The sequence below is a fragment of the Acanthaster planci genome, linkage group LG01, assembly GCF_054643075.1.
Source record: "Acanthaster planci isolate LZ-2023a linkage group LG01, COTS_SCS, whole genome shotgun sequence".
In the NCBI taxonomy this organism is placed as follows: Eukaryota; Metazoa; Echinodermata; class Asteroidea; order Valvatida; family Acanthasteridae; genus Acanthaster; species Acanthaster planci.
Window position 1 is genome coordinate 38850282 of NC_141777.1, and position 12027 is coordinate 38862308.

Genomic DNA, 12027 nt, shown 5'->3' on the forward strand with positions numbered 1-12027 from the left:
TCGACCATTCGCGGATTTAAGGCGACTGATGTCGAACGCGCCACACAAGCTTCACAAGGTGCCAAAGTTAACTTCTCGAAAAACTACGCGATTCATTCATTTACGAGTAGGTAATTCGGTTTTTGCGCAATTAAACTTTGCTGGGAGGTAACTCGATGTCTTTGGGTACTACTTGAAGGTCTTGTCTTACGAAACTCCGTTTGGGTCCGTCTAACTAGTAGTACAAAGTGGGCCCAGTTTACACGCGCTTAACCATTGATCCGTTTAAATTGACTTGTACGTTTCTCAATTTTATAAACGTCTGCAGAACAAATGGGATGGGTTGCTCTTCCGACGGTGCCATCTTCCTGTTCTCCTGAGTAGTACAGGTACCTAACGAAAGCATCTGGACCAAGTTCCTTTTGCTCAATCGTTTCAGGTGCGGCCAGCGTTTGTTTTACGCTGCCCAACTTAATAGCTTGTGCAGGCTGTTTGTCAATTAACCTGGTCTTTTCCTCGTTTAATGATTTTATGTCTTGGGCAGACATTTTACTTACTCTACATTTCGCTCACCTACGTTTAGCATTTCTTGAGCTGACTAATGGCCAAATAAACGTTCAGCCAACGTGTGGTTAAATCGTTCGACAATTCCCTATGACCGATGTACCCCGGGTATACCTCCTTGTACCGATACACGGTCTTTACGAAAGCATTTTAAACTCGCCTTTAGACTCTGATCCCGAGTCTACGTTGATTACCTTAGGCCAAGTCAAGGTTGGCCTTTCATGAATTTGTTCAACGGCTTCTAACGCCTGATTGGCTGTTTTAATGGTCATCGGTTCAGCTTCTTTGTACCTACACCCTACGTCTACTATCGTCAAAGCGTATTTAAAAGTTTTACGGTTTACTCGATCCCAGGGTAAATATAGCACATCCATTTGTTGCGTGTCATTGGGTTTGACCGAGGCCGATTGTAAAGTACTTGGCCTGGGTATGTATCCAGGGGCAGGTAGATAAATTTGCCAAATGGCTTGTTTCTTTAACCAGGTTCGGATCTTTGACTTGTCTGCAACTGGTTTTTGTGCCAAGTGGTCTACGGCGCTTTCACCTCGCCAATAGCCTTGTGGGCTGAAAAACAACTTACTAAATTCTTTGTCTTTCGATTTGTCCTTTACTTTATTCATAACTTAGAAGCTTTTTTAAATACACCTAACTAAACCGGTAGGCCAAAAAACCGACCAAAGCAGTTCCACCTAAAATCCATATAAACTCGCCAACCTTTTGGTCTTCCGAAGGCACGTAGAAATTGGACAACCTGGGCTCCGGAGGCAACGGCAACACCTGTTTACTCGTCAACTCTGAGTAAGCTCGTAACGCTTCGTCCACATTGACGAATGTGTGCTGACTTGCGCGTTCCTGCCTCGTTCGCTCGTTTAAAAAGTCTATCATGTGCACACGATTTTGTTCCCAGTCTTGTTTAGCTTGCGCCAGCTGTTCAAACGCGAGGTCGTGTCTTTTACGTTCCTCGTCTACTTTTTTTACTTAGACTACTAAATAAACAAATTGAAGCCGTAAATGCCAAAGCGAATACTATAGCTCCACCGGCCATCATTAAAGCACTATCCGTTTTTTGAAGTTAAAGACTAATTGACTTAAATCCAAGCTGACCAAGCAACATCGAACAAAATGCTTGAAGACATGAGTGCTGACTTGGACCACCACAGAGACATGCTTTTAGGGATTCAAAGCGTGCTGGCAGACATGGAGCTGAAACGTTTCGTAAGCGCGATTTATTGGGAAAATATGAAGACCTATTTTTTGTATTTTTTGGAGTGGGTGTATCGTTGATTGCGCTATCTTTCTTCTTTAAGATTTTTATGTAGTTTTAAAACTTAAACTTAAATGTCACAACAATACACTAAAAAGCTAAACCCAAGTTGCAGGCTCAAAGTGCCACGAGCGATTAAAGGTGAAAGACGCGAAGTAACCATCACACACAATCCGAGCACAATCGCAGCACACCACATGCTTAATGTTAAATTCCCCGCATTTGGCATAGACCACGTACCTGTTCCGGGCACCGCAAAGTTGGCTTTTAAGTTGGACCAAGACGGTGATTCGGACGACAATCGCACCGTGTATAACGTGGCAAGAAATTTGATCTCAGAAATAAATGTCAGTCTACAGCGTAACAAAATTGCGAGTTACAAAGACGCAGACGTGTTTCACAATTTTAAAGATAATTGGCTACCTTTGTCACAAACTAAAAACATGGCTTATTTCGGTGTAGAACGGGAAAACGTGCAAAGTTGGGTTTGGGTGCGGGCGACAAAAACGAAGCTGCAAACAACGGCAAAGATAAAGCTATCGCAGACGCTTTTAAAAATAGATACGCGATTCCGTTAGACATGCCTTTATTGACAGATCACGGGCCGTTTTACCCACCAGGTTTTAAAGCACCTCTGACGTATCAACTGACTTTTAATTCGCACGACAAAGTGGTCAATTCTACAGATACGAACGCAGAGAACGGAATTTCAGACTTGACCCTGGCATACGAAGTCGTCACCAATCGAGACCTAGCACAAACTATGGGGCAAAAGCACAAAGGCCCCGTGTACTATTTATTCGACCGAATTCATTCTTGGAAGAAACAAGCGGTAAACAAGTCAGACACCTCATGGAACATCAGCATTGATAAAACGATTAGAAGCCTGAAAGGCGTTTTAATTCTGTTCAAAGATCCGACCATTAAAAATCCCCAAAGATTCTATAATCTGCATAGAAGTAAAACTGTAGTCACGGTAGAGGGTAAACCGAATTCTGTATTCACAAGGGCTATTTGAATATCAACATTGGACAGAAGTTAAAAAGTACTTCGGTGACTTGGATACTGAATCAGCTCGATCGGTAGTAAAGGACCTAAACTTGACGGGTGTTGACTTGGCTGAGTATCTAAAGGACAATTACGGACTTTGGTTAGACTTTAGACTACAGATGGAAAGGGAAGCCAAAACTGCAGGTACGTTGACAGTGTACGTGTTTTTGGTAATGGACGCGCAACAGACGGTAGAGGATGGGACTATTAAAAGTTTGGTTTATTAAGTTTTGTTTAAAGTAAAGCAAAAGTATGAGTCGGAATGCAAACATGTATAAAAACCCACACTGTGCGTAAATCGTGGGCAAAAATTGGGTCGGGCAAGACCCAGTGAATTTTGGATCTTTTGGAGGCCGAATATCGGTTCGCGTTTGAAGCTATTGTAATCATTTGCCCCACGTTATTTAAGAACAAGACTTATTTAGACGAGCTGTGGATATACACCAACGACAACGTGTATCTATGTGGTTTAGATCGGGAGAAACTCGAATTAAACGAGGCTATCGACATGTACCAAAAGGTGTTCGATAGTACACACACTTTATTTATCGTGGACGATTGTGCTGCCGATCAGTTTATCAAATATCGTTTAAAAAAATCTAAAGGAAGCAGTACATGTGCCTTGTCCAAAATGGCTTACAGTGGTAGGCATTTTAACCATTCGTGTTGGTTATTGTCGCAAAAGTACAACTCTGTGTTGAAGAACTACCGTACGAACACGACCTGGATTGCTTGTTTTATTCATCTGATCAATGCTTGGACGAGAACGATGTAGTACCCGATGAAAAGGGGCCTCAATTGAAAAACATTTGAGGGAGGTGAGGTTTAGTAAATTGATTTTAAATACCGAACCGCCAATCGATTTTTCACTTCAATAAAAATGGACAAAATTTACAACCACCTTAAACAAACAAGTATTTAATAAATCTGAGATGGAAAACAAAACTTGCACAACCTGTAAAAAGTCAAAACAAGATTTTAGAACCAAGTCAGATGGTACCATGAACCGCTGCTGTAATCAATGTATCGATAAAAAGCTAAAGAGAATTAACAGAAATAAGTGCGAGCACGGGAGAGAAAGACGAAAATGCAACGAATGCGGAGGCTCTTCGATCTGTGAGCATGGGAGACAGAAACACAAATGTATCGAATGTGTTGGAACTTCAGTTTGTGAGCATGGTAAACTGCGGCAAACTTGTAAAATTTGTGTAGATCCAATTAAAGTCACAATCAACAAATGGATTCAAAACTGTCGCCGAAGGGATAAGAGAGACAACAGATACGGTCCTGATCACTTCATTGATACTGATTTTTGCTGCGGATTGATCGAAGACTATCCGTACTGCTATTATGAGGATTGCAAAGTTAAGTTGCAATTTGAAAAACATCAATCCGACCTGGGTACCATTGAACGGCTAAATAACTCCATAGGTCATATCAAGTCAAACTGCGTAATTTGCTGTTACAGTTGTAATTGTAAAAGGAAGTCTGACAAATTTACAATAATCTTGCAACTAGCTAATGAAATAGTTAATAACAAACTTACAACAACTGACGAGCTAGTTGACAACAAACTTACAGCAATCTTGCAGTTAACTAATGAGCTAATTGACAACAAACTTAAGTCACCTGATAAGCTTGCTTGGGCTAGGTTTTTATTTTATTATAAATAAAGAACAGTAATATTACAGTTTGAACCAGATGTTTGAACCAGGGTAAGTTAAATCAATTAGACGCACAGATCCAGCAGGTTGAAAATGAGTTGAAGGAAGCGCAGTCTGAAGGAGAACGTGCGTAAATTAGGCGGCAGTCAGACGATTTACAACTCGATAGGAGGAGCAGGTTAGAAGTCATTAATAAGAACGCCGATCAGCTTCGTAGCCAAATCAACCACATTAAGGAAACGATTACAGCAGTAACGGATAGTGATTTGACTTTACGTGACAAGAATACAACTTTGTTTCGAGAACAAGGAATATCAATTGCAAGCATCCTGACAGCTTTTAGTGAAAGTAGTATCGTAGCTAGCGTCAGAGCTGCTGGCAGTCCTAGTCCAAGTCCTGGGCCTTCGCCTGAACCAGAACCAAAACCTCCATCCAAAGGTGGCGTAACCGACTGGATCAAACGTCAACTATGGAACTTAGCAACTGTATTGAAGAAACTCGGTTTAAAAGCGCTTGCAGCATTACCCAGCATTATCGGTAGCGTGTTGAGTTGACTATTTAACGTGGCGAGTAAGGCGGTCGATTGGGTTACCGAGCACGTGTGGACATTGTTTGTAAGTGTCGATGTTTTGATTTTGACTAATGTGCAGAGAATGTAGGTTGGTTCGGACAATATAACACATTAATCATAGGCAAAAAAATTAAACCCCTCTTCAAAAATGGGGAGGGTTTTTTCACGCCTTTTATTTTTGGTTAAGTCTAAGTTAACTTAAGTTAATACCTTGTACAACATAAAACCGAGTCCACCAACGGCAATGGCTCCTACGGTTAACGACAATTTTTTCTTCCTTGTGCATGTCTAAAGGTTTTGTTGGTGGTAAAGGGGGTTTGGCACGGGTAAAGGAGGTGTGGGCTCCGGTTCTGGTACTTGGTCGGGTTCTCTGGTTCCTCTACTTGACCGGAAGCCGTAGGAACAACATCGGAATTTAAACTTGGAACGTAACCGGTCGTCATACCTTTGGTCGGGATTTGTAAAATGTAATTATAGCCTTCAAACGAACCGATGCGTAAGTCCATGTCAGAGGGCACCAAATATAAACCGGGCGCGATTACGAGATTTATAGGCATTTTTGCATATTGTAACGAATCTTGAAATTGGTGAATCGATTGTTCGAGGTCGGGCTCTGAATTTATCAAAGATTCCACGATTGTTATAAATTGCCTTTGAGCGTCTAAACCGGTGCCATGGGCTAAAACACTGGTCTTGGTCTGAGCCTGGGCTCCCAGTAAATGCATAAACGTAGGCTATAATACTCTCATATATTTTTGTGATGCCCACGTCTGTCAAATTAGACTTTTTAAGAATGAAATCCCACCAAGACAATGTAACTGAGTCTGACTACGAGATCCAAGTTACGGTATATGTACTCGCGTGGCCAGAGCCTTTAGGCGGTTTAGCCCAACCGAAACCCATAAAAGTGGATCCTGCATAATTACCGTTTGTTACGTAAGTAACTTATGTAAGTCGTGCGCGTCGCAGTTTTTACTAGGAACCGGTATATAACCATCGTCGTAATAATAAGCCGTGCCTTTTCTATTTGATACGGTGTCTTGCGTCTGTTTGCAGGACTTATTCGGGTCGCCGTTGTACAATAGACAAGTGTCTATAAATTTCCGATGATCGTAATTGTTGTGCAACGCGTTAACTACATCGTCGCTCGGAATGGGCATCACGCAGTCGTAAAATAGTTTTCGTATCGTGTAATAAACGTGGAAATTAAACAGCACAGACACGTATGGATCGGATAATAGATCAAAACCTACCCCACAAGCCGTCGTTGCACAATTCACCGCGAAATTAAATTGGTTTTGTTAAAATGATATCGTGTCGTTTTCCCAACCATTGACTGCTTCGTCCGTTTTCACTTTTGGTAATTTATACGCCGCGGTTAAATTTGGAAACTCGGCTGAAAACCAGTTGTCTTTATTTATCACGATGGCCAAATGATTAAAGTTGTGTCCCATCTTTTGTTTTAATATAAACAAGTTTTTAAAAAGGAGGCACGGTGGGTTTTTTGTCTCGGTAAGCCGGTGGTTGGTCTTCGTATTTGACAGACTTGTGCAAACTTACTCGCCAAGTTTTTTCAAAAGATCTTTTATAAAACCTGCTGCCCTTTCATTGGCTAGCGCTTCTGCTTTTTCGTTGACTTGTCGTTCAAATTCTTCTTTACTCGTCGATTTATTTTCTTTTAATTTTGTTGTCGTGTTTGACCTAATCTTTTCTTTCATTTCCTTAAACTTTTTAAGCTCGGATAAAATCAAAACAAACTCTTCTTGTGATATGTCACCGTCTTCGATTGCGTGTGATACGTATTCATCGATTGTACTTAGCTTGGCGTCTGCGAGCACGCGGATTTGATCGTGCTTTTTAGTTTTGTGGGTCAGGCGGCGAGAGGCATACTTTAGCATCGCGTATGCACCAAATGCGCTGAAGGCGAGACCTTCCATCACTAGTCCTACGGGCCCGGTTATGACTCCCAAAATGGTGGGGATTCCAATAGATGCCGAAGTGGTGCCTTTCGCTTCTACGCCGTGTTCCACGTAATTGAGAGCGGTCAAAAGCCGTTTGATATTTTTGTAACTAACTTCGCGAGCGTCGCGTTCTCTTAAGATCTGCGATTTGATTTCTTCTATTTTTTGAAGCCGGTAAATTTTTGTCGCGTTTGTTTCGGTTTCATACCCGGTTAAACCTGGATACATATTTGACTGGTTGTCTGTCGTCATCTTTTAAAATATACCTGTTTTTAAAAAGTCCAACTCAATTCAATTCCCATCATCTTTGTTGCTTACCAGTTCACCTCGCTGTTTAAAAAAAATGTCAACTCGTCAATGTTTCTGTTTATGAACTGTTTCATTATGCGCAATAACCGAATCATGGTGTACAGCATCTACAAAGTCCAACATGTCCGAAGATTGGCCGTTATAAAAGTTGGTACAATGAATAAACACAAATTTCATGGGCCTTAAATTATACTTGCCTTCATAAATGACGAAGGGTAAAAGTTTTACCTTTAGCAGGTCTAACAAATCAGTCACTTGTTTATTTAGTTTCAACTTGAGGTGGGGTTCGTAATGGCTAAGGTCGCCCTCTTTGACTCTGAATGAACTTTGAAAGACGCCCCGGAATCGCATTAAACATAAAGTCAAACCAACCAATGCCATAACACTCGGGTTCTCATGCAGTGGTTCCTTTTTTTGCCCTCTGGTAGTGATCGAGAGTCTTGACCGCGAAGTCTATCAAGTATGGGCTGTCTATATCCCGTGAGACGAAGTACTTTTGTTACGCCTTTTAGTAATTGGTTTTGACCCCGTTTGGGACTGGACGTAGGTTCTGGTAAAGGAGGTTCAGGTGGAGTTGGTTCAGGTGGGGTGGGTTCGGGTGGAGTGGCTTCGGGTAGTTATGGTAAAGGAGGCTCTGGTGAGGGAAATGGTGGGCGGGGCCCATACGAGGTGTAAAGGCAAGTCTTCTACAGTTGTATTCAATTTCTTTTAATTTTTCTAACTCAGCCAATCGCTGGCAGAAATCTTATTCTGATTCCTCGTCTGTTTCTCGCTTAATTTGTTCTATTAAAAACCTCATTTGTTGATAAATATTTCAAACTCTTTGATCTTGTTCTGCAATCGCTTCGTCTAGTTTTGTCGTTAGCGTGCGCTTTCCAAAAGTCTTTGATAATTCGATCTAAAGCTTTTGCTTCTTCTCTTTCTTCAGGAGTACTTCGAGACCCAGTGGCAGCTCTACCATCCAAGCGTATGTCCCACTCGATTTCGATAGATTTTGTAATGTTTAAATACTCAAAGTCTAACTGTATATTTTTCACTCTAATGACCTTGTTGCCTTTTATATTATTAATTTCGTGTTTTAATTTAAACGTCTGTGGATATTCAGTCAAATAAAAAGTGCGCGTTTCCATTTTATTTTATAGGCGTTTAAAAAATATCTAGCTCGAGTTAAATTTTACCGTCTTTATTGTTGACGACTTCTTGCCGCTCGTTTCTCAACGAAAATTCAAAACTCGTTATTCGCTTATTTACGAATAATTTAGCGCTTTCGCTGGGGTCTGACGCGGTACACAACGGTATGAAGGTCGTCCGTTAAAGTAATTGAAATGGTCGTTTATTTCTCGACAGTGTATCCAATTAAAGCTCGTCAAAAGGATTTATGGCGTTTATCTTGACCGTTGTGGCAATAAACAATAGGGGAGCTGCACATTTTTGCACCTTGACCTTTAGTCATGGCCCGGTTTTGAAATGGTTAATTTACTTGGGTCAAGAGGACCATAAACGACATTGGGATCGTCAGTTACGATGTATCTTTGGTCTGACATGTCTTTATCAAGTACACATTTACTTTAGGCGCTTGCAAAATTAATTTAATTTTTACTGGAACAGAGTTACGCTTTAAAAGACTGAAAATTGGGGGTGGGTCACGAGTTCAGTCACGAGATGTTTGTGGAAAGTTCCCCCGCGAGTCAGAGGTCAATGTGTGTGTGTAAAAATCCACACGGGTGAATGGGGGTCGATGCGGTTGAGTTGATGAAGCGTGGGAACACAGTGGCTGGTCTTGAACTCGTGCAAACACAGTGGTTGGTCTCTAACTCTCTTATTCAAACTACTAAAGGTCTACACGAAAGGACCTGACTTGCCACGACTTAAAGTATACTTAATTCGGCACTGGGGAAAAGGCCTATATATAGACCTTTCAAAGAGGACATTTTTCCTTCTCTCCGCAAACAAACAGGCAATCAGAATTGTAATCCCAATTTTTATATTTCCTCCTTACTAAAAGGAATACCTTGCTCATTGCAAGCCATGATGTACCAGTCCATCCTCATGACTTGCGGATATTGGATCAGACGGGGTCAACTACGACGGTAACCGTTCAGCTAACGACGTTACAGGCTTCTGCATGTATGGGAAATGTGACATGTATATTTCAAAAATTAGAAGCAAATGCAATGAACGATTTTGTTTCCTTCAAAGAACACGGCATCATAATGAAGAGGCAAAAATGAGAAAGGGTCGAATGACATCCAAACCAAACCAGTCAGTGTTCTTTCGTTAGACCCAATTTCTACACTGGAAAGGCTTTCGTTTCAATCTTTTCTGTTGGAAATATTTTGCTATTTTAGAAGATTGTTGTTCAACAAATCAATTAAATATGAAGGGAAGGAGAGAGCTTTTTAATCTTAAAGTTCTCGTTTTCAGAGCGAATATTCATAGGCGCAATTGGCACTGTGTCAAGGGCCTTAAAGAGAAGGGGGTAATCAAATTTTGATTGGCAACGAAAACGTCTATTCTCCCAAAATGAAACACCTTCGCAAACGTAAAAAAAGTTGTTAATCGGTATCAGAATGGGATGCATTTACATTTTTGGTTTTTGTCAGGAAGATTAGAAATACACTTAATGAATTTGTCAGGAAGATTAGAAATACACTTAATGTTTTTGTCAGGAAGATTAGAAACACACTTAATGTTTTTGTCAGGGAGATTTGAAATACACTTAATGTTTTTGTCAGGGAGATTTGAAATACACTTAATGTTTTCGTCAGGGAGATTTGAAATACACTTAATGAATTTCAACGATGAATTTCAACTGTTCCTTTTATTCTTTCTATTGCATGGCATGCCCCAATTTTCCAATTTTACAAATTTGAAACTTGAAAAAATGTTTTTCCATAGCAACCTCTTAGCGGTGTACCTTTTTTTAATTGCACCTCTGGGGTTATTCAGGAAAATATGATTGTATAAGTTTCGCGAGAGACATGTGTCCTTTTTTACGATAACAGATCTCAACGAAACTTTGCAAGATTTAAAAAGTGCCTTGCGACAATATTAATATATAGTATGGGGAGTGTCGTGGCCCCGCCCCCTCTATGCTTTTTGCATTGCTAATTAGTCTGATCTAAACTCACTTTTAAGTCACAGTTTCAGATTGGAACTTCCCTTTTATGTTGTCTCTCATTACCGGGTCACAACAGTACAGACAACAAAGAGGAAGAGGAGGGGAGTCTTGGATCTGGACTATGTGGGAGCAGGAACCAGTCAACGTTCCAGGTACCGGCCTCGTTTACCGGCATCAATTCGTTTCATTGCCTAGACCTTCGCGTGCTCTTAGCCCAAAATGATTACCTTCAGACTGCAGAGGGCGCTAAATTTACTTTGGTTCGTTTCCCACGTTGAACGAAGGTCTTGGGCATTTCGTTTGGCATTGCTTGCTTTTTCATTGTTTTACCCGATTTTTTGGAAAAGCCAATCCAACAGCTTCTTTGAGCTCTATATCGAATTTTTCAGTTTAGTGTATGACGCCATCCAACAGAAAATCGAAAGAAAATGACATCCCGATCTGAAAGTCCGAAAATTTCCCTGTAAAATGCTGTATGTGGGCGGTTGTAACATTCCTGTGAGATTCACTAGTAATATACTTTTAGGACAAATAAGCATTCATCCTTACAATTCTCAGTCCGGAGGAAAAATAGTCAAAAGTTGTAGCAATGAAGCGAGTGGAGACATTACACGTAGGCTTACAATTTTGGTTTGGTTGGTTGGTTGGTTGGTTGGTTGGTTGGTTGGTTGGTTGGTTGGTTGGTTGGTTGGTTGGTTGGCTGGTCGGTCGGTCGGTCGGTCGGTCGGTCGGTCGGTCGGTCGGTCGGTCGGTCGGTCGGTCGGTCGGTCGGTCGGTCGGTCGGTCGGTCGGTCGGTCGGTCGGTCGGTCGGTCGGTCGGTCGGTCGGTTGGTTGGTTAGTTGGTTGGTTGGTTGGTTGGTTGGTTGGTTGGTTGGTTGGTTGGTTGGTCGGTCGGTTGGTTGGTTGGTCGGTTGGTCGGTCGGTTGGTTGGTTGGTTGGTCGGTCGGTTGGTCGGTTGGTCGGTTGGTTGGTTGGTTGGTTGGTTGGTTGGTCGGTTGGTTGGTTGGTTGGTTGGTTGGTTGGTCGGTTGGTTGGTTGGTCAGTTGGTCGGTTAGTTGGTTGGTCGGTCGGTGGGTCGGTTGGTTGGTTGGTCAGTCGGTCGGTTGGTTACCTGCGTTTATGGTAATACCTTGGCTGCTGGTGCCATGGTTCAGAAGGATTCTTCATGCGTAACTAGCTCTGAGGGTGTGGGGGGGTGGGTTGGTTGGTTGGTTGGTTGGTTGGTTGGTTGGTCGGTCGGTCGGTCGGTCGGTTGGTTACCTGCGTTTATGGTAATACCTTGGCTGCTGCTCCCATGCTTCAGAAGGATTCTTTATGCGTACCTAGCTCTGAGTGTTGGAGGGAAAACTATGTTAGTTGAAGATTCAGTTTGAAAATATTCAGTTCACGGTTCATGCGTTGAACGTGAAGCATGCTGCAGCTTATTTGAATAATTTTTGCTGATCATCACCACGTAATATGAATAACGCATATTTTACATCCATAATAACCTTAGTCTGTTGCCGCCCAGGATCAAACCTAATATCTGACCTTACTGTGATAG

The 12027-nt window shown here is 41.7% G+C and overlaps 1 protein-coding gene across 5 annotated transcripts in view; it reads left to right on the forward strand.

The window, feature by feature from the left end:
- Positions 1 to 11151, forward strand: part of LOC147800737 (uncharacterized) — a 52482-nt gene extending 41331 nt beyond the window's left edge. For 3 of the 5 annotated variants that reach the window (XM_087140602.1, XM_087140606.1, XM_087140611.1), the window contains 3 exons: positions 8291 to 8329; positions 9368 to 9452; positions 10560 to 11151. In XM_087140602.1, the coding sequence (XP_086996728.1) occupies positions 8291 to 8329; positions 9368 to 9452; positions 10560 to 10706 (271 nt within the window). In that variant the 3' untranslated portion in view covers positions 10707 to 11151. Of the gene's footprint in view, positions 1 to 8290; positions 8330 to 9367 lie in introns of all 5 variants that reach the window. The other 2 variants (XR_015426292.1, XR_015426289.1) reach the window with 2 other exon arrangements.
- Positions 11152 to 12027: the final 876 nt, after the last annotated feature.